The following is a 22350-nucleotide window of genomic DNA, read 5'->3' on the forward strand; positions in this document are numbered from 1 at the left end:
CGTGGTCTACGACGACATTAAATGTCGTCGACGCTCCGCGACGCCGCGGACCGACGGCATGCGCGAAGAAGAAGGCGGCCGGGGGCTCCCCGAAGGATTTCGATTATCACGGGGGCCCCGGCCGACCGAACCAACACGGTCCGCGGCATTTTTGCGGAGACGCGCGCCAAGCCGCGGACGTTGCCCCGGATTCCCTGCCGGAGAAAGTCGGTTTTTAAGGATTCGGAAAAACGGGGTTTCTTCTGAAAGGACCAGACGCCGAATACCCGCCGAAACGCGGCTGGCTCGTTCAAATCGTCCACGGAATCCCGTAATTCGTCGGAATGATACACGGCCGGCTACCGTGCCCTCCATCCTCGGTCGAACTGAATGCCTGCAACGGCCGCGCGAAATTATCTTCGCATATTTATTTGACCCCCATTCGTTTTGCCGCCTTTCGAAAATTTTACTATTCCCTTACTGGGATTCTCGTGTCTACGAGAGGATCTTTACGGGATGATAGATTTTGAAAATGTTGAAAATTAGAACATTTTTACGGTGATTTTCACATTTAAAGGTCTTCGCGTTAAAGTCGTTCGATAGACGAAATTCGTGAAAAGATGACGTTTGAGGTTTTGAGTAACACGTGTCGAAATGTTGAATAATATATTGGTCCTAGTTGATTTAGTAAATTTTCTGCGGTGGAACGAACGATTGAACACAGTTTATTGGAGAGGTGTAAATATCGTAACCGGAACTGCTACTGTTGACGTCCGACGCTGCTGCCCGCGCGCGTGCTGTTATTGTCGCGCACCCGCTTAATACGTTTCCGGAGTTTATCAGAATTTTAAAGAGTGCCGCGCTTCCTAAACGCTCGACTATTTGTTTTTCTCCCTCGCTAGTCAAGGTTAAAGTACGCGATCGCGGTGGCGGTGGAATAAATGCGAGATACTCTTTTTGGAGACTGTACCCGCACGCTATTATCTCCTAGCGGTGTTTCAGAAGAAACATCGGCGTCGCCTTCGACGGAGCGATGAATGAACTTCAAAGAAAATCACTTTATCATGCGCACGCCTTACAAACAGCGTTCCACGCGCGACAAGCCGGATCCAAAATTTCATTCTCACGCATATCTAAGATGAGATTTCCCATTTCCCAAGTAAAAATAGCTCGTCCCGATTTCCTCTGAACGAAAAAACTCTACGTCGCCGAAAGAGTGAGACAAACGTCCCGTTCGAACATAATCTCATTAATCCCAAGCAATCAAACGCTATTATCCGCGTCGAAGTGAAAGCTCCCGGTATTTAATTACAAAAGTCGCCGTAGATAAAGGAAAGTAAAAGTAGACGGTACCATGGGCTATCACAATAATTTCTTGGTTATTACGCGCATAGGCGTACCGTCGAGGTACAGTAACCGCAAACACCAGAAAGAAATACGGTTCGCATCGGTTCACCCGGGTGTCTACGCCACTGGCTCCCGGCAAGTACCCCCTTTGCTCTCCCTGTACGGAAAGTCTCTGCCCACCATGCCACGCTACGCCGTGCTGTGCTGCGCCGCGCTATGCTGTGCTACGGTTTGCCGTGCCATCCTCAACCGCGTAGCGTGGCTAGTTGTTTCTTTTCTTTATTCCTTTGTCGGAAAGTCGGTGGCGAGTCTCGTTTTTAAGAGAAGAGTAGAGGGGAGGAGGCAAAAGGAAAACGACGGCCGCTCAGCAGGGGCTGAGGAAGGAACGGTCGGGTCCCGGGGACCCTCGGGAACGCTGCCGAACGGGGTGAGGAGGCGGAGAGGTGAAGCGAACCAGCGGCGGAGGGGGACGAGGGGAGGGCCACGCAGCAAAGAGAATAAAACGTGCCGTTCAAAAACTCAGTACAGACTAACCTCGAAATAAAGCCGGCCAACGCGCCTCGGGAAACCACGAGGCACGTCTATTAATAATAAACTGTTTTCAGTTAAGTCCTCCTATCGTCTGGAGAGTGGCCGATCGGTCCTCCTCGCGGACGCGATGGAAGACCGCGGCCTCTTACGCCCGATCCCCTGCGCGAAACCGTCTACAACGCCTTCCGCTCGCCGCCGGTTCGGTTTGTGTTGTTATGTAATATTACGCGTGAATAGCGCGCGTACCCCGCCACCAAGCCACGCAACGCTCCTCTCGGCTATAAAGAAAATTGCCCTATCGGGCCTCCGCAATAAAAATGCATATGCTCCTTGGTAGCACCGTCTTCGGTTGTAATTTCGATTCGATCGGAACGGGGAAATTCATTGATCCCGCGATGAAAATGTTTTTAACGAGCGCCTATGGTTCGAGCGTGTCTTTTGTCGGATAACCGAATAAGTTTGTCCATAGTAACGCGAACGTTTGAAGTTTGTCTATTGAAGCATACGTTTAGGTGTTAGGTGAAGGAGAACAGTAATCTATTATCCAATGCTCGAATCTTTATTTAAGTTGAAATCCGCCAGTTAGTCGATTCGGCTTAACTACTTTATGAATACGTTTCGCGAGTGTTGGTCGATGATCGAGGGGTTGGTGTCGCAAGCAGCGACTTCTCGGGGTGACTATTAGTTATCTTAATGACTAATGTTAAGAGATTAGAAACGGCGACACGTGGAGAAGTTGAGTCAGAATAAGCGTACAGTTACCCAACGGCTTTCGTGTAAATCTTGTTTACTGTTAGGAAATTAGTGATTTTGTTAGGTGGGGATGTATTTTCTCGTAGCAATTCGAATTAAGGATACGAATTGAATATTAATAATGTCAGTTCACTACATAAATCTTCGGTCATTTCCTCGTGTAACTGTAAACATATAAGCTTCACGATAGCCCTTTGAAATGTAAAACGTTCATTAGTACATAAGTAAGTTGATAGGCATAAGGAGTTAATTTCGAGAAATGGTCTGATTGTTTTAAAACATAGAAAAGTGATTGTTATGTGCACGTATATTCATATTCCTCTACTATTGTGCAATGCAATCGTGAATAAACAGTATAAATGTTATTTCCCTGAGATCTACGCCGCTACCATCATCTTACGATATCTCAATTTCTCGCTATCAAACAACGCTCCAACTTGGGCGTAACTTCGACCCTGAAACGTCAAACTACTAGCGATAGTGATCATAACACAAACCAACGTGTTCGCGATGTTTGCTATGCAGTTTACGGTATCTGTTGTTCACATTGTTATCGGTGCAGTAGTCGTCGGCGTGCAACTAACAATATCAGCATATTTCCTTTATCAGTAAATACATGCATGTTATTTCAGTAATCGCTTTCGCAAAATATCGTTCATCAAGGCCGGTATTGAACATTTTGCCTATGCAGGTTATCACATTAAACATCAAACTTCCCGAAGCTTATCATACATTTTTTATTAAATTATCTAGATGTTCCTATACGAACTTCTAGGAATAGGACTCCCTTTCCTCTTTAATGAACTTAATGCTAGGATCATTTTCAAGAGCTCTATTTCTCCTGTGCTACGAAAGATTGACGATAACACGACTTATTACTGGACACTAGGGTACACTCTTACATCTCATCTATAGCGGTACTAAATTTTATTACAAGTTCCTACATATATTCATTCCACACGTTCGAAGTGTTGCACAGATATTATCTACTTCTAACTAAAGTAACACGTAATTATCTATCACTTACACCGAACCACAGAATCGAAGTTTGCGTAACGTTTCGTCCATTATCATTATCAGAAGATTCTATCTCCTTCGCAGCGGAACGCAGAAGCTAAAATTAAAAATGGCACTTCGGTTTAATCACGTTCCCTTAAAATTTCGCCTTTATCGTTGAAAATCTCGGAAACGGTCGTTTGCGTCTTCCCCCGGGCCATCAGAAGAAAAACAGGAAGGGAGGAGTGGAAGCAGAAACAGAGAGCTCGATTAAGAGGGAGAGAGAGGAGGAGGAAATAAGAGAGGGTAGAGGGTCCACGACCGGATCTTATAATTACGCTAATTAGGCAGTAACGCGTAAAAAGAGCGGCGCGAGTATTTATCGCGAGGTACCGTCGAAGGTACGAAGGTCGGCAAAGGAGGACGTCGCACGACAGGATGCGACAAGAAAGGCTATAATACAGTTTTGCCGCGAGCAGCAGAAGCAACATAGCGGCAACGGCATTGCACAGGCAAGAGGTGAAAGCAACGTCGGGAATAAGACGATTTCGACGTTGATTTCGTTGTGCTACCCCCGTGATCGATCAACATCTAAATCGCAGGCAAAATTTCAGAATGCCACACACGACCTCCCCTATCATAAATTACCCGGGGTCTATCTTTCCCCAGAAACATCGCTATCTACATCAGTTTCGACTATCATCAAACGGGAACACCGATGCTGTTCCGCCACCGAACATCTCGGTTCACAAACTTCTTGTTTGGCAATGATTCCCAAACATCCTTAGATCGAGCCTACGCTCGAAAGCCTGCGCCAGGTTGCGCACACCGTGGAACATTTCTAAACACGTACGTATCTAAATACAATATGTATACACTAGCGGAACGCTCGAGGTGTTCCGTTCGCCCCCATGAAATTAGCTTATCCGTTTAGACGCGTCGCGTTCGGCTACGGCTGTTCGCCTCTCCGCGGCGAGGCCGCAGCCGCTGGGGCCTCGAGCCGGGCGGACGCGTCCGTTCTCGTCCGTGTCCAGGCGGAACGATCGTTATCAGGCGTTTTCTGTTCCATTTTTCCGCGACGATCGGCCGCGCGAAACCGAGTACAGTACCCGGGAATTGAAACGCGTGCGTGCGTGCGTGCGTGCGTGCGTGCGTGTACGGTTGCTACCCGTCAGAGATTTTTCTCCTCGTCAGGCCACAGAGAAAGAGAGAGAGACAGAGAGAGAGAGAGAGAGAGAGAGAGAGAGAGAGAGAGAGAGAGAGAGAGAGAGAGAGAGAGAGAAAGAAAGATAAAGAGAAAGAGGGAGAACAGGCCGCGGGTCTGAGCGTTTATGGGTACCTTTACTGGACGGATTCGTCGGAAGGAGAAGCCTAGAGTGAGCGCGGGGGACGGGGGAGAGAGAGAGCGTAAGAGAGAGCCCCGACTGGATTACGGGGCCGGCTGGGCTCGGGGCGCGCGGGTACGTTGTGGTACGCTGCTTGGCACAGCGTGGTAAGGGGCAGGACTGCTCAGCGGGGCTGGGAGGACGGAGGGGAAGAGGAAGCGGTCGGCGCGTTTGATGTCGGCCGCGGGCGCCGACAAAGCGTTCATCCACTCTCCTACAACGGCGTGCTGTCTGGCGTGCGGGAGCGCGACAATGCGACTAACCGAGGCGACGCGAGAGAGACAATGGATAAAGCGAGCCAGCCGGGCCATGGTAGCGTGATACGGAGCAAGAAGGAAGAGAAGCGGAAAGAGGCTTGAGCAACAACGTCGGACGGACGGAATGGTGGGCCGCGCGCGGACCGAAGTGGCGCGGCGAGGAGGAGGAGGAGGAGGAGGGGAACGGGAGAAAAACAGAGAGACCGAGGAACGAACGCGCCGGAACGATGGAGAGAGAGATGCCCGTGGGACGGATGAGGACAGGACGCGTCCAGGATGAAAGGGGACAGCGCGAACGATGAAACAGGACGAGCAGCGAAAGAGGACGGGTGTACGAAACCGATGAAAATGGGAGAGGGATGGGAAACAAAAGCGAGAGATGAATCGGTGGAGGGTAAGGGATAGAGCTACAGGAAGGTAGGAGGTTGGCGGGACAGTGGAAGACGGATCGACGAGGAGGGAAGCGGAGCAGGGGCAGGGGGGAAAAGATCCGAAGATCCGTTCCACGATCCGGTGTTCTGTCGCGCTCGCTTTAGCATGGCACAGCCACTCCCTGCCGGCCACACCAGGCTTTGCTATTAATAAATAATGCTCCGTGATCCGCATTACAACTAAAGCGGCTCGTTCTGCTCTCTCGGGTTTATTCTTGATCCCGAAACGTGGATACTCGCCGGCAACACGTCCTCTTCCGTATCACATCGGATCGCGGCGATCTTTACGGTGACGCTGAATGAATGTGCCCAAGTTTATTGGACTCCGGAGTTCACACGCTGTTCCGGGGAACGGTTGGTGTTGTATATATTCGTTCCGAATTCATAGAGACGTTTTCAGGGCTTCTAATTCAGCGCGTTAGAAGCAACGACCCGCCCCGGACGACGAACGCCGCGCCGGTTCACGGAAGACGCGCGAGGGCGTCTCTCGCGACGAGTCATGAGAGCGCAGTTTGTCACAATTTTTTTTTTTTCAGTTTATGGTCGCCGGTAATTGAGGAACTGTTCGCACGCTGGAAGGTTCGAACTTTGAACGTTGCTCGTGGATGTTTCGATAACGTTGACGCGATGTTATTTGTATTGTATATTTTTATTATATGTAAATAAAGATAACGCTGAATCGTTCGCCGATGGTTTTCCTTTTAAATTCTACTCTGTAACTCGTAGTTACCCATTGTATTGTACATTTGAACATTTACGTTTGAATTTGTACGTTTAGCGTTTCGATTATCGCGGTGACGAATTCTGAAAATGAAGAAACGGTGTTTTGCGGAAATGAAGATCGACTTGTGTCACCAAACTCACAATATCTTTTATTATTTGTAAAACGTTGATTCTCAATTCGTTATGAACTTAAATCACAGGGGACATACAGATTGCACCAACCATCATCAACTCGTGTGGTTAATTGAAGAAAATTATGGAATAACGTATACATAAAGGAAACAGTACACAGTACGACAGATGAAAGGTTCTTTGAAGTTCGCATTAGCCGTATAATTAGTTATCCGAGACTCTTTGTAATTAAAACGCTCCTAACGGTAGAATTGCGTGTAAATCGTATAGAATAACTTCTAGAAAAATGAATCTCAAAATGATCGGGGTTACCTACTTGAAACACGTTTTCGGTGTGAGCAATTTTGATCCGCGTGTTTTCTCGTTTCTCGCGATCGATATTTCATAAAACTTCTCAGTTTGAAGTAGGCCGCGCTCAATTCTGTATTTTCGACTCGATTTTCGCCGTTGATCAATACAACACTTGAATCGAATTTCTTCTCGGGGCACGGATGTCCGTAGAACCATAATTCCAAATACAATCTTAGAAACGTATGATATCATATGCTAAACGATTTATCGAAATGTTTGATGAAAAAAAAAATTGATAAAAGTACAAATCTCACAATAACAATGATTAAAATTATCAAAATTATTTTTGATAACCATCGACTTTCTAAAGTTACATTAAGAATCATTTAAAAACAAAAAATCATTGTTTAAAATCAAGAATTTCTTGAAAACCGATTCAATAATTACATTGAAAACGACAATTTATCTTGAATAAATTTAAATATATATATATATTACCGATTCGTCTCAAGTTAAACTCTCAATTCGCAAATGATGTTAATCGCTGGTAAACCGATATTATCAATTGTCACGATCTGAACGGAAAAAGGCTGTTTTCTTGTAACGTATTTCAAGTATAGCCCGATATTTTCGCATGTGGGCTGTACATTTTATCTATGTAAATATTCATCCTTATAAGAATCATACTTAGAGATAATCGCACGACCGCCTTTATTTAATCATTATTTAAACGTCTATTCAAATGCGACACGCGTAATACGGTTTGTGTGCTTATTACATAATTAGAATGCAATCGTGACATTCAGATTAATTAGGGACATACGCTGTAAATTCATTGAAGCAGTGCTGGAAGTCAAGCGAGAGCCAATAATTGATTTCATGCGTCTTAAGACAGATCTTGTCAGAGGAATACTGCTTAAAAGTTTTAAAACAATTGGCACCGTAAATTGACCGGAATTAGATTTCTTTTCTTCAAATTGTATGAAACGGGAGACACTTAATATCACTATATAAAACATCCTTCTCAGTTGAAGAGACAAAGAAAAATATACAAAATAAAATACTAGAACGAGAAACATGTAAACCTTAATTAAAAAAACTTCGTTCACGATGAATAAAATAGGTGTACATTATTTCGATATTCTTTTCTTTTTTTAATTTAAGTCAATTGTGAAATCAGATTTTTAAAGGATACATGAGAAAGATATTTCAAATGGTCACACAAAGTGCCTTATATATTTACTTAAAATATAAGCATAAATTGTTATTTCAATTAGAAATTAGAAGTACGATTTTACAGTATTGTGGAAATAAGTCGTATCACGAGGTAGTTGAGATCTTATTGAACGCAATACTTTAAACCAGTGTTTCCCAAATTTGGGTATAAAGTTTTCATACTTTCATAAGAAACTATTTGTACTTTGAATTTCAAATACACTTGCATGCAGCAAACACATCTTTGGCTTTTTGTTTTTTTTTTTAATGTTTATTTCAGGATGTTCAGTCGCGATAATACGTAAAAGAAAAAAAAATCACAAATGTTTCCTACAGCGACGAATAATAAAAAATTTGGGATTAACTGGCTTAAATAAACATTTGTCGCAACAAGCAATTAACATGATTTCCAATTTTATCGTGTATAAAGCGACAGATGATTTTTTGTAGAATGATCGATCAATAGTATATACATTGAAATTTCAATCTATGGAATTTAACATAGATTCAAGTATTCTCAACAAATATCAGCCCGCACGCAAATGCATCGTTGCTTTTCGATTCAGTTTCCTTCATACTATTTTGTCTTAGACATAGAAGTGGCTCACGAGAAGAATATCGAGAGCTGTATTTATACGCGTTGTGAAATTTATCGCCTCTCGAAATAATAAAGTGCAGATTGACTTGGAAATTTATTTATATGTTACATGTCTTCCATTGACGCTAATGACGATATTAATTATTATTTGCACCGTCCACTGAATTACTTTGATATTATACAACTAATTCCCCAAGGAAAGAAAAAGATAAACGTGATGTTGCTTTGAAAGCAAAAATTCAATAACAATATAAGCAAATTTCTTCGGTCTTCGTCATTAGAATTTTTCTTTTACTAAATTTATACATTACGTTTGTGTTATATTTTAAATTTATACATTATGTATGTGTATATTTAAATACAATATTCCATGAACCAATGACAGGATTGGTATCTTATTCATCTCCTATCTCATGAATTAAATCCATTTGTAACCATTTAATGTAATAATTATCCTATTTTCAATAGAAGTCGATATGCCTACTCATTTAAACGGCATCCCTCTGTTGTTATTATGTTGTAAGCTTATGAAATATATGTACATCGTACATCGGTTCAGTGACTGTTGAAACAAAAGACGAAGTTTTGCAATTGTTCGTTGCAACACAATAAGTGAGACGTTCTATCAAATGAATAAGATACATTAGCCTTCAAGATTCCAAACGCTCATAAATTTTTGTATTCATTTTCACAATTTCGATTACCTAATCTTTATTATGTACATACGTAGATAAAATCATGTAGGTGAGAAACTATTTTCTCATTAAGTTTGTGCATGTTCAACGGCCGATGCATAAAGGTAAGTGCACACATCTCCGGAGACAGAATTTTCAATTATAAAAAGCATGTAACTTAAAGCGATACAAACTGTCTTTGGTTTCATTGAAAACCAAAGACATTTTATTTCTTAGATTTTATTTAATATAGATTATAAGGTATTTCACTCTATCGCTGTAACGTAGAAAAAGAAATACATGTCTCGATATACCTTCGCTCAATGTACAATGCAATAAAATGACATTACAATAAATCCCCTTTCTTAATTACTGACACAAATTTGTATACCCAATAATACATTTCGACACAATATAAACTATAAACTATGTTAAACTATAAGAATTTAGATTTGGTGAAATGTAAATCATAATCATCTATCTCTCGGTAAATATACACTTTGTCCATAATCTTTGAAAAATAAAATAATATATAGATAAAGCATGTTTATACATTTTTAATCCAGACTTATCAGAGTAAATAAGTGCTGTTATCTTTTTTAAAGAAAGGAATATAATATGTTTATGTGGCTAAATTATAGTCTGACACCACCATAATTAATCAAGATGATTCACTCGACTTTCTTTTCGTAACAATGAATCATGTTAACGATTCATTGATACAAATGATTCGAAAATAAACTATAATTAACCTTATATCTTTTTTAGCCATAAGATTTTTCTTTTTATGAATCCAAAGATTCAATAACAGGACAAGGATTTACAGTTGAGGGCACTTTTTTTCTCTGCCTGTCTTTAATATAGGCGCTGGACCATTCTGTGTGCTATTTTTTAAATAGCAAAGATTCAGCGTAATGTACAGATATTGTACTTCTAAATCTACCGATCCATAACTTGGAGATCGATAATTCACGGATTGTTCTTATCCTCTGGTACTCTCTTTTCTGTTTTAATCTTTTCATAGAGTACGCGTAAGCCCCAGACATATATATTTGTACATAGCTATCATATCCAATGGAAAGTGTACATTTAAACTCAACTGAATCACGTACAGTTCATTCACAACATCAAAAATAGACTATTGCAAGAGTGCATTAGCATGTGACACCCTGTAGATAGTTATTACTCAACCAAGGTACCGTTCTCTTCATACATTCCGTGACTTTCTTCTCCTGTAGGGAATCTGAAACGTAGACGATATGTACAAATTTTGTATGATATCACAATATCACTCTTATAAGTCTCTGAGTCTTTTTTTCCGTTAAATGCGATTTGCCGCACAGTTATATAAATTGTTGATCCCACATTGTTGGACTATAATATAATGCAGCACCTGATAGATATAAGAATCTTGAGATCATATATATTACATTACAAATTGATCGCAATTTTAAAGAGTGTACTACGTGTACATATTGCCTACGGTACAGACTCTGTTCTAGGTGTAACACAGGAAAAACATGTAAATTATGTTAATCTTATGTTCGACCACGTGGCTTTTTTCGAGAAGGAGACTCTTCACTCGACAGAATACCTGTGGTGGCAGCCATACGTTTCGGACGTCCTGCTGCTGCTTTGTTACTCTGTTGCGTGTTTTGTGCAGTTGCTGCAAATTAAATTACAGTACACGTAAAGGATAGACTTTACATGTAAAAATACAAAAGTTTACAAAATTGTCATTTTAAATGAAGTAAACAATAAAGATTATTACCACGTTGTTTTGTCCTTGAAACCGAACTTGTGTTATTGTTACTTTGCTGTTTTGTGCTTTTTTTAATTTCACTCTTTTTAACGTCAGTATTATTTTTTGCTCCATCCACGGATGGAACGGTATTGGTAACCGTAGTACTGGTGGTTACGCTGGCATTAGCAGGTGCAGTGGTAGAAGTAGCAGCACTTTCATTCCCAGATTTTGTATTTCTATTTAGCGCTCTTTCTGCTCTACTCGAACCCTTTACTACAGACTTAGCAATTGCCAAGGCTTTGTTAACTGTTCGTTTTTTAGAGCGGTTCGATTTAGGAGATTTTTTCCCTGATTCCTCTTCAGGTGCTTCATTCTCAGAAGAGCTATCAGTTCGTTTCGATTTTTTACGCAAACTTTGCTTCTGTTTGTGTAAGTTATGATTTTTTCTTCTTTTTAATTGTGATTCATCTTTGTAAAGTGAAAGGTCAACTGTGGATAAGATATTAGAGTTTCAATTTCATGATAAATGACAATTATGTTAATGTTACTTTATTTCATATTGGCAATAATTAAGTACATTCAGAGTTGATAGTCAATTTTTTTTCACATAAAAAATATACTAACGTCCATCCGGATGTTCTTCTGTTACTCGAGGCTTTTCAGATACTCCAGCTTCAACATCAATTGCTCTTTTTAAAATATTCTCTGTACGCAACAATTCTATCTTGGTTAGTTGATATTTATTTTTATCAACTTTGTTCAAATTTAAATTTGTTAATATACAATCGAAGTCTGAAATTATAAAAAAAGGACTCAATATAGTATATTTGGAGCCATCTTTTGTATAATGAAATTTACATAGTACTATAAGATCAAAACAAGTTAAAATTCTATACAAAATTACCTATAAAATCATAAAAGTCAGGTGAATATATTTCTCCATTATTTTTGTCTTGAGAAAGCCAACGTATACGAATTCGTCTGCTCGACTTATATATATTTTGCATTGCTTGACATACGTAAAAGCTTCCTTCTGCATTTCTCACAGCCAAAAATTCATTTCTAATAACACATATTAGTCAGAACTAATGAATACATAGTACTTAATAAACATTAATCATTTTTTTATATTCACGTGAAAATTAACATAATTAAAAACTGTATTTTACAATGTATTTCTTATGTATGTTTATATAAAAATGTCAGTTACATATTTTATTAAAAATATGTAAATTTTACTTACTTGTAAAATACTATAAGTTTGTCATCAGATGCTTTTGATGGCGGAGGCTTGTTCAAATTCTTAACAATTAATGCAATTTCTGGCAATGGACTCTGATAAGGCTGTGTTTGAATTCTATTTCTTTTTGGCTTGCTTGCTCCATCTGATGTTGCTTGTAACCCTTTCAAATCTTTCAATTCTCTAGATTTTCTTTTATTAGCTTTCGGTGAAGCAGTCACTTTCGTTTCTACCTTTGGTGGATTACTTGCTTGCAACGTTGGAGAATTATCTACCGCTACTTTTATACTCTGAGTTGTAGCTTTTATCTTCTGATTATCAGGTTTTGCTGGCGCATCTTCTGGTTTATGTGTGGTTACTTCCTTTTTTACAGGCGCACTGACTGGCATTCCGTCAGACTCTTTTGAACCATTATTTACAGGCGTTTTCTTTTCTTCAACCTTGGTTTGTAGTTGTGGACATAATGCTAAAGTAATATATATGTACGTACAGATATAGATGCGAAAATGCATTCAGGGTCTGGGTCGGGTACTTCACATGCATTTTTTGATTCAATGATTTTTGTAACTATCAGTGATTTAAAAATATTATCTTAAAAGATATGAATATAACATCTATCTTACATTTATTTATAAGATAAACAAATGCAAAGCATTAAACACAAATGAAACAAATAAAATAAAACACATACAAATTCTATAAATATAAAATTAGTTAAATACATAAATTAATTGTATTTATTATGGTTTTACTAACCAGGAAAATCTAAACCAATCGAAGTCATCTCTTGCTCTGTTTGAATTTCTCTCTGTGAATCTTGTGTAGGATTATCTGGACTTAAATTATTATTTCTATTCGATTCGCTTTGTTTGATAGCAACAGATATAGTCTGTTCAGTTTCAGTTTTTATAATTTCCACTCCGTTCGGGATTAATTTGTCTAAGTCCGATTCTTTTTCAGAATTACCGCTTACATACGGCGGTGTCTGATATACAGATGGTCTATGATCTTGTACTAAACTCAACGGTTGACTGGGTGGTTGCAGTGTGACATAGCTCAACCCAGTTCCCGGTAGAGGTTTCATAGCTCCTGGCTCCGAGCCTGATACAACCTTTTGCGCCATTGCATTCATTGGAAGAATAGAATGACTGGTAGAAGTTGGAGATGTACCTACTCCAGGTATTGTTGATTTTAAGGCCGATGCACTCATTTTGCACTGATTAAACACGTCTCTCTAAATACTTATAAAAAGTCATTAACCATAAAATGAAATTGTATTGCGCGTATACACAATACATGTAAATACACAGAAATATCTCTTGTGTAATAAATAAAATAAGTATCAAGTAACTTCTGTATCATGCTACGGTATCAGTATTTGTTAATACATGAAAGATTAATAGGAATCAATAAATTATTGGAGCTATCTTAGTGATAGGGAAATTACGTCTTGCTATGATTTGATCATTCAAATCAATGTAGCTACAGACAAATACATTAAAGTAAATGAAAAAAATATATCGAGGGTGACGTAAATAATAAAAACATGGAAAGAAAACATTGCATCTGTATGAAAAAACGAGGAAGAGTATGAGGAAAAGTTGGTGCACAGAGGGTAGCTGCGGAGGGAGGGGGTAATTAGAGGAGTAAACATAAACACGAAGGAAACTCTTGATGATTTTAAATTTCAGTAACACGCGGATAGTTCACGGAATATATTCGATGATAAATACCAACGTATAATTACCTCGACGTTATCAAGTCCTGAATACGGATATATATTCCCTTACTAAACTTCCACGGATTGTTGACCACTGCGCGTTAACACACGGTTAACTCATTTTCCCACACACTTCCTTGACGCGTGAACGCTTTTTCTCAGCTAACATTTCATTCAATATACGCACAGCATAGTCAATTTACCAAAGATATTCACTTAACTTACCGAATTCTACAAAACAAAACGATAAAGGCTTGCGCGCTATAGAAAGCCGTGATTTTACCCGCACGAAAAAAACAGGAATGCCAGACGTTAGATGGCGTCGGTTCTTGGACGCCATGTGTGGCGCAAACTTGATTCTATATGCATTCTGATTGGTTCCAAAGCAATCGCTCGAAATCTCTTTTGTGATACGTTCTATTAGAATATAAGAATTATATGCGAGAATGTCTGTAGGTTTGTATATTTTTACTTTTCTTGGTTTAATATTTACTTAGAATTTTTTTTATAAAAATTACGTTACTCATTGAAATCTTTTAACAAAGATATTAAAATTGATAAAGTATATGCCTTATACACTAATTATAATGCGATCGAGATTTATTTAAACTTCAATCTTGTATTAATGAATACTGTAGTAACTACAAATATGTCATTGGAATGGAAGTAAATGATCTAAATAATATAATTCTTTTAAACAACTTTCATGTTATGTAAAATTATTACGCATTATATTTTAATTTTTTCTAATTTTACAATAATATAGGTTAAATAACTTTATGCTAACCACAGATACTGATACATTATTTTCATATTTATAATCATTCATGCATTATTGTTCTAATAAGACTTACGGAAGGATACCTGTAACAAGTGACTTATTACATAATTTTTTATTAAATAATTTATTATATAATTCTAATTAATTCGTAATTATACGAAGAGTAGGTATTTTTTAAAAAGTAAACGTTAAATATATATTTTTCTTGCCCCTGTTTAAAGGAAAAAATCAAACTAATGGCAATGAAACACGTGATGTCTTTCTTAATTCTTTTCTTCAATACACGTTTATTGCTTACGCGCCATTTTATGCTGCGATCTTGAAAATGGCCTTAAGATGTGTTTACTGTAGCAAATGGACACGATAAGAAGCAGCATTGTAAATTGCTCTTAAATATAATTACGTAAGATTATGTTTACTCTTATATATGTAAGTGTATGTTTATACAATTACAATTGCATTTTTTATCTGACATAAATAGATCAAGATCCATGTAAGGAGTTATCACCCACAGACAGATTTCATACCCATGTTTATATAAATAAGCCAATCAGGTGTAACCCAAATCTGACGTCATGTTAGCCCAAAAATTTGAACTTTAATGTTTACTGCGTTATTTTTTGAATAACTTAAGTAAATATTTAATTCATCTGTAGTTTTGAATTGTAACTTAGAACCCAAACAGCCATATTGTGATATTTACTTACATCAACGTGAACTGCATAAAAATATGTCCACGAAATGATCATACCTACTGCTTACTTGTATCATGAGAGAAATGAACTTTAGACCATTGTGATTGAACTAATCCCACCACGTACAAAAGGCGGAGCAGATCTATAGATACTTCATAATAAATGTTTTGAAAAGCGTTAATTATAATTTGTAGTTATACGGTATTGACCTGTCACAATGGCGCGGGCACTTGTAGGTGTAAAAAGAGTTATCGATTATGCAGTTAAGGTATATCTTAATAATATATTAAATCTGTATGAAAAATATATGTGAACAATATTAACATATGTCAAGTGTTCAATTGCATTGTGTAAATTGAGATATGTTTTAAGTGGTGTATAAAAATATTAAATAATCGGTATTATAACAGATACTATAAATCATTAACTATATAGTATATTTTTTTTAGAGTGCAGTTTTAAATAAATATACCCTTATCTTTCGTTGTACTATATCTTGACCTTATTTTTTTTTAAATTTTAGATTCGTGTTAAGTCTGATAAAACGGGCGTTGTAACAGATGGGGTGAAACATTCAATGAATCCTTTTGATGAAATTGCAATTGAAGAAGCTGTTCGAATGAAAGAAAAAAAATTAGTTCAAGAAATAATTGCTGTCTCATGTGGACCACCACAATCTCAAGAAACTATAAGAACTGCTCTTGCAATGGGTGCTGATAAAGGGATTCATGTTGAGGTATCCGGACCAGAATATGAAACTCTGCAACCCATTCATGTTTCCAAAATTTTAGCAAAATTAGCTCAAGATGAAAAAGTAGATTTCATTATTGTTGGTAAACAAGCTATAGATGATGATTGCAATCAGACTGCACAAATGATTGGAGGTATTTTAGATTGGCCAACTGGAACATTTTGCAGTAAAGTATGTTGACTTAATTAAAAATTGAAATTATATTATCTAATATCAAGGTTTTGCAAGATAATATAACTTACTTTGATGTATACCTTTTCTGTAATAGATTGAGAATAATAATGGCGAGCTGACAGTTACACGTGAAGTTGATGGAGGCTTAGAAGTTATTAAAATGAAAACACCAGCAGTATTGAGTGCTGATCTACGTCTTAATGAACCACGTTATGCTACTTTACCAAACATTATGAAAGCTAAGAAGAAACCAATAAAAAAGATGACACCAAAAGATTTGGGTGTCGACACTGCTGCCAGAATTGATGTTTTGTCAGTTGAAGAACCACCAGTAAGACAAGCTGGCAGTGTATTGCCAGACGTTGACAGTTTAATTACAAAACTAAAGGAAGGTGGACATGTTTAGACACTGTTGTTCAATGTATTGATAAATTTATCTTATTTTTATATTTATCATATTTTTATTAAATTTTGATGTATACACAACAGTTTTTTATACATCATCAAATGTTGTATGTTATACATGAATAAATTTTTATCGCATAAAATAAAGCAGTAGGTCCCTTTACGATACAACTACATTCATAATAAAATATTATAACATTCTATATATTTATGTTTCTTTGGTAAATAACAACACTGTCTTTTCTACATTGATTTTGTACTTCTAAATTTTCACACAGTATTCATACTATCTACTTTAGCAAATGCCTAGAATATGTGTGAAGATTGTATTGTAAAGAATATAGTGGTTTTTATAAATTTATATGCATATAGATCTTCTCAAACAGCAAAATAATCTTCTGGCAACTACATTTGTAACAGATCTTAGATCTTCAAAATACATATAGATTCAAAAGTCTCAATGCACAATCAATTGACATGAGTTAGTTGAAATATTTTTAATTTGTAGTTATGTTTGATTTTAAAGCATAATTAGGCAAAAATTATGTCATTCATAATATGTTCTAAAAACTGTAAAATTGATAGTATTTTTTCATCACAAGTTAGATATATCATGTATTATTTTACTAAATATTTTTTGAACATTAAACATGAAACCTATGACAAAATAGTTTTCTATTAATCATTATATTGAAATATGGAATTCATACAATCTTTATAAAGATTGGGATATACGTCACTTTTATATCCTTTTCTAAAGAAAAGGAGGAATCAAAAGCCAATACCCGTATTATTTCCCTATAAATGCTAATTTTATAAAACATTGAATAATAATCTAATATTCTGAATTTGTTGTAGATTATAAATAATCCAACCCAAAAAGTTATTTCTTAAATACTTGTTACCGCCTTTAAAATACTTTGTATAAATTAAAACAGAAAACTTATTGGGTCACAATTTAAAGTAATACTAGTATTTTTACAACAGTACTTTCCAATCAAATCTAGTATTACTAGTATGTGTAATAGGTGGAAATGGTGGTGGATGAAGTTGCCAACCATCCAACCCTTCACGAGCTGTTAGGCACGCTAAATATGGTACTCTTTGAACTAATCTAGTAACTTCAGCAGCTGATGGTACTCTGCCACCTGTTAATTGTCTAGTACAAGCTGCTAACGAAGCTGCATGAGCTACTATTAAAATATTCCCTACTGTACTTTCAATAATTCGTTTAATTAATTCATAACTTCGTTCGTAATACTGTGCTGCATTCTCTTTCAATGGAAGCTCTTTCGCTTTAATAACTGGGTCATAACTTTTATCTATGTTAAAACCTGCCTTCATTAATTCTTCAGATGTCATCCAAACTGGTACACCATTTGGATACCATGCTAACCATTCTATCAGACCTGGCTCTATTTTCATTGGAATATTTGAATCAAATCCTTTTAAAATATGGGCCAACGTTTGTATACATCTCAATGATGGCGAAGTAAAAGCTACATCTATCTTAATACTAGAAGATTTCATTGCTTCTCCTACCAAGCCTGCTTGCACTTCACCTACAGTTGTTAAAGGACTATCATTTTGAAAGTCCTGTATATTTCTTGATGGAATTTCCTTTGGCATATTTAAGTCCCTCCGAACATAAGATCCATTTGATTCAAAACAATAAGGAATCCATGCTCCGAATGTAAAATCTACTCTTTCTCCATGGCGACATATGAATATTTGCCTTGAAGAGGGTGAAATTGCTTCAGAGGCTTCAATCTACAGAAAAAGGAATCTTAAAAGTGAAGTTTAACGTATCTAGTGCATAAAATATAATGTAATTTACTGGTTCATTAGTTCTTGGTATTCCATCAGGAGTATCTGTAGAATCATTTGTTAACAATACTGGTGGTTTCCTTGTTAAAGGTATTTCTTCTTTTTCTATGATTGAATTTTTATTATCAGTAAGCTGTACAGTAGTATGCAACGTCCATGAGTCTGATTCAGCTGTTCGTTTTGTATGATTTAAAGGTAAATGACCTGAAATACCAGTTAACCAGGAGATGCCTTCAATCCAACCGTCTGTAGATAAACTACATGCCCCTTCTGGAATATAAATGTAATCTCCCACTCTTAATTCTAATTCATCGTGTTCTCTGGGCACAAAAGCATGCATCACTTTATGCACATGAGCATTCTGTAGCCTAGAGTCTCTAGAATACAATCTGAGTTCCCAATTAGCTGAAGAAGTTAATGTTAATTTTTCTACCATCGAACGAAGTTGTTGATACAGGTTGCTAGGAAACTGATAAATTAATGTCAGATGCAATGATTTTACTTGGGGCTCTGCAGAAATACCCAAAGCTGTAAGTTTATTCACATATCGAAGAGCTATATCCTTTAACCATTCAGCATTTATTTCTTTAACAAAAAGACCCATAAAGTTCGGAGAGACATAAGTTTCTAAATCGATATGATTCTGTAATTCATCCTGATTAACTATATTTTCAAGAGCATTTACCAATTCTTCAGTCAGTTCATCTGCAGCCTATAAACAAAATTTTTGTTATTTCTTAATTTTAATTATTGTACATTGATAATGCTATATCATACTTTAAAGAACGATACAAGCGTAATATGTGGCATATAATTATGTGCTCCATTCCATATTAACTCTTTGCTTTCTGACCAAAATCTCTTAAGTTGTTCGGCTAATGCACCTGTTGGACAAGCATACAAAACATATTCTCTTTGCATATCAGAATCCAAAGTTGGATCTCTAACATGAGCCACTAGCCAATCAGATGCCAATTGAATACCTCGATGTCCTGTAGCAGCTAACGCTTTTTCTCTATAATTGAAACAATGTGTATTGCAATTATACATAAGATTATTATTTTTTCCACTATCTTTCTACTTAAAAGAGAATACAAACACTACAAGAAATGATATTACATGTGAAATACTGATTTATACAAATTTAAAAAAATGAATGATTTAAGGGATGAATAGCTTAAATTTTTACACTAAATATTTAATGAATTAACATAAATGAATGTAACATAACAATAGAAAAAGGAAAATAGTAGTAATACTTAAAGTTTGACAGCTGTTTGTTTACAATGCATACCGTGTAAACGTTCATCAGGGTCCGTACAAAACAACGAAAGAGCGACATTGTTTTACGAATCTATTTTATGGTACTCACGCTCTGTGTTTAGGAAAGCCCAACTGCAACAGTGTTTGCAATGGGGTCAAGTGTTGTTTTAAAATTTTCGTTGGAGTTGGATTTTTCCGTGGCGGTAACGTCGCCATGACAGTACATTACACTCGGTAGCTGCTACCAACATTGCTGTATTGAATGTTCAATAAGCAACATGCAATTTAAAATAGAAATATGAATTCTTGCAATACTATTAAATATTAACATATGTACACACAAATAAAGTCCTATTTTTAATTTTGACGTGACCATTTTATTTGATAATTCACGAAATGAACATGTTTTAGCTTTTGATTTTAAAACACCAAGCGTTTCATTGTAGATATAAAGTATTTATAATACGTGATATACTCTTTGATAATTATAACAAAATAAAATGCATAACGTTCTAATTTTATTTGAAATGTTGGAAAGATAGGGTATTATGGATTTCAAATATTCACAAAATACATCAAGTCTTTCAAGATTACAAATAAATCATTTTATAGAGAACAATTCAAAATGTAGCAGTTATAAATAATCTTTTACATCCATATCATTTTTTTTAAATATTTTTTAACTGTAAAAACCTTTCAGACTATCGATTTGTTCTGGCGTCCGCCATTTTGAATATTATATCAAACAAATAATTAAATCGGAATACTGCTTCTCGTGTAAATTAGAAATTCGTATTTCTATTTTTTTAAGTCATATTTCGAAACAATATAAACCGTAATATAAATCTTTTGAAGATATTTAACAAACAAAGTTTTTATTTTTCGTTAATGCGTTGCATTAGACTGAGTAGTACATAAAATCTGCTGAGAAATTTAAAAGGGAAAACATTATATATCCCATTAGGTTTGTTAATCACTATCTATTTTAAACAGTTCTGTTACTACTGTTACTTAATATCTTATGAAACTGAAAAATTATCATTTTTTAGAAGTAATTTTATTTATATTAAAATTATAAAATCCAAGAGAAATTCAAACCTTCGCAGCACATACTATACAGTTATATCTCGTTTATATAAAATAAAGCGCACTTAATTCTGTTAGTTGTCGAGAAAGTAGCTGAGAATTTCGATTTTCTATGGATATGTGAAACATTCGAGCGTCTAAAAACGTTAAACTTGTATTTCCTGTATAATTGTTATAAAGTCGAAATTTTCAAGCTACACACCATAATCGTAGGGCTCATAAGTAATCGTATGCGCATTGTTGTTCATCTTTGGCGACTTAATTGTTCACCACGACTATTAATGTAATTATCGTCGCCATCATTAACCTGTTACTGCATCGTTTTCTACTTCTGCACTGTATACGTGCAAAGAATATTTATTCAAATACTCACGACGACACGAATGTATACTTCACGAGTTCATTTATTCTTTACTAGTTTCCACCATCTGGATTTCTTTTGTATTCTTATAAATGATTTGAGTTGCACACGACTGCATTAATGATACATTCTTTAATAACCAAATCGTAACGCGCAAACTATTTTTTCTATTAACATTTCACCGTATCTGTACAGAGTTATAAATGATGTCATTTTGCTGCAGTTGCGTGGCACGATACAATTTTTCCGTCTTTTTTTTAACGGGAAATCAACTTATAATTTCTTTTCAGAATTTTAACTGTTCAACTATATACTTGCATTCTAACGAGGAAAATTGTAGTTTTCATGAAGTATACTCTTCTTGGAATAAAATCGAATTTACGACAAATCGTCTAATTTAGAGCAGTTTCGTTTCAATCAGCGTCGCATGGAAAACAGAACAACGATTGATTTATGTACGCATTAACTTGTTCGACTACGTCGGTGTTGAAAACCTGAAAATGATACAGGAAGCATTTACAATGTCCAACTTATCTGTGATAAATGCATGATACAAGATAATTGCATTCGCTTATCTACTTCTAAGGATCTCCGTTACTCCGAGTCGCTTAGATAGTGCGAAATGTTTCTCGTTTCCTTAATTGATTTAATCAATGATTTTTGGTAAGTGACATCGCCAAGTATTCATGGTAGAGGAAGAATAAAGAAAGACCGCGTTTTTTCAGTTTACAATTGCCGTCGGCTAAAGGTATCACAATCAACTATGATCATTTTAAAAACATCTCCTGATTCGGAAAAATCCGTAGAAAATCTCAACTAACATTTCGAGAAACCTACCTCCAATAATTTTCACTCGCCCGAACGATGAAACCATGAATATAAATAACAATCGAAGGATCCAAAGAAAGAAGTTTACAGTTTGCGTGAGAATTGAGTTACATTAATAATTGAAAGTGACGTGTGAGCTGTTATAAAAAGCATTTCCAAAGAA

At 36.5% G+C, this 22350-nt stretch overlaps 3 protein-coding genes and 1 long non-coding RNA gene across 13 annotated transcripts; 2 read left to right on the forward strand and 2 right to left on the reverse strand.

Annotated features, from left to right (window-relative positions):
• Positions 1–4857: 4857 nt before the first annotated feature.
• On the forward strand, positions 4858–6363 carry LOC143174474 (uncharacterized). Its single transcript, XR_012998461.1, has 2 exons — positions 4858–6033; positions 6216–6363. It is a non-coding gene; the product is annotated as an uncharacterized LOC143174474 (long non-coding RNA).
• A 150-nt stretch (positions 6364–6513) lies between these two features.
• LOC116435005 (uncharacterized) lies at positions 6514–15585 on the reverse strand. Of its 3 annotated transcripts, none has more exons than XM_031994065.2 (7): positions 15505–15585; positions 13053–13537; positions 12300–12762; positions 11961–12118; positions 11681–11848; positions 11084–11545; positions 6514–10978 (listed from the first exon to the last, which is right to left on the reverse strand). In XM_031994065.2, exons 2-7 carry the CDS (start codon positions 13504–13506, stop codon positions 10851–10853), a joined length of 1833 nt encoding a protein of 610 aa, XP_031849925.1. In that variant the 5' UTR covers positions 13507–13537; positions 15505–15585; the 3' UTR covers positions 6514–10850. The 3 variants fall into 3 exon arrangements, with proteins under 3 accessions (XP_031849925.1, XP_031849924.1, XP_031849922.1); XM_031994064.2 differs by lacking the exon at positions 15505–15585 and adding an exon at positions 14044–14377 and having other exon boundaries at positions 13053–13530; XM_031994062.2 differs by lacking the exon at positions 15505–15585 and adding an exon at positions 14044–14377.
• On the forward strand, positions 14351–16975 carry Etfb (Electron transfer flavoprotein beta subunit). 4 transcript variants are annotated; one of them, XM_031994069.2, is made up of 3 exons: positions 14351–14472; positions 16016–16414; positions 16512–16975. In XM_031994069.2, the coding sequence occupies exons 2-3, from the start codon at positions 16070–16072 to the stop codon at positions 16821–16823; spliced, it is 657 nt and encodes a 218-aa protein (XP_031849929.1). In that variant the 5' UTR covers positions 14351–14472; positions 16016–16069; the 3' UTR covers positions 16824–16975. The 4 variants fall into 4 exon arrangements, with proteins under 4 accessions (XP_031849929.1, XP_031849927.1, XP_031849926.1 ...); XM_031994067.2 differs by lacking the exon at positions 14351–14472 and adding an exon at positions 15019–15226; XM_031994066.2 differs by lacking the exon at positions 14351–14472 and adding an exon at positions 15609–15760.
• A 423-nt stretch (positions 16976–17398) lies between these two features.
• Epp (Ecdysteroid phosphate phosphatase) lies at positions 17399–20338 on the reverse strand. Of its 5 annotated transcripts, none has more exons than XM_031994058.2 (5): positions 20022–20338; positions 19633–19664; positions 19427–19533; positions 18660–19361; positions 17399–18592 (listed from the first exon to the last, which is right to left on the reverse strand). In XM_031994058.2, exons 1-5 carry the CDS (start codon positions 20126–20128, stop codon positions 17801–17803), a joined length of 1740 nt encoding a protein of 579 aa, XP_031849918.1. In that variant the 5' UTR covers positions 20129–20338; the 3' UTR covers positions 17399–17800. The 5 variants fall into 5 exon arrangements, with proteins under 5 accessions (XP_031849918.1, XP_031849920.1, XP_031849917.1 ...); XM_031994060.2 differs by having other exon boundaries at positions 19944–20094; XM_031994057.2 differs by having other exon boundaries at positions 19427–19664; positions 20022–20258.
• Between the last annotated feature and the right edge of the window lie 2012 nt (positions 20339–22350).

This window comes from Nomia melanderi, chromosome 4, assembly GCF_051020985.1.
Source record: "Nomia melanderi isolate GNS246 chromosome 4, iyNomMela1, whole genome shotgun sequence".
NCBI lineage: Eukaryota > Metazoa > Arthropoda > Insecta > Hymenoptera > Halictidae > Nomia > Nomia melanderi.

Excerpts from the sequence above, each read along its gene's own strand:
- Epp (XM_031994057.2), bottom strand. The coding sequence starts at position 20,128 with ATGGCGACGTTACCGCCACGGAAAAATCCAACTCCAACGAAAATTTTA. Across the intron at positions 19,362-19,426 it reads CGCTTGTATCGTTCTTTAAA|GCTGCAGATGAACTGACTGA; the intron begins GTATGATATAGC and ends TTTTGTTTATAG. Across the intron at positions 18,593-18,659 it reads TACCAAGAACTAATGAACCA|ATTGAAGCCTCTGAAGCAAT; the intron begins GTAAATTACATT and ends CTTTTTCTGTAG.
- LOC116435005 (XM_031994065.2), bottom strand. The coding sequence starts at position 13,506 with ATGAGTGCATCGGCCTTAAAATCAACAATACCTGGAGTAGGTACATCT. Across the intron at positions 12,119-12,299 it reads AAACTTATAGTATTTTACAA|AAATGAATTTTTGGCTGTGA; the intron begins GTAAGTAAAATT and ends ATGTGTTATTAG. Across the intron at positions 10,979-11,083 it reads TTCAAGGACAAAACAACGTG|CAACTGCACAAAACACGCAA; the intron begins GTAATAATCTTT and ends TTTAATTTGCAG.
- Etfb (XM_031994066.2), top strand. The coding sequence starts at position 15,710 with ATGGCGCGGGCACTTGTAGGTGTAAAAAGAGTTATCGATTATGCAGTT. Across the intron at positions 15,761-16,015 it reads TTATCGATTATGCAGTTAAG|ATTCGTGTTAAGTCTGATAA; the intron begins GTATATCTTAAT and ends TTTAAATTTTAG. Across the intron at positions 16,415-16,511 it reads CTGGAACATTTTGCAGTAAA|ATTGAGAATAATAATGGCGA; the intron begins GTATGTTGACTT and ends TTTCTGTAATAG.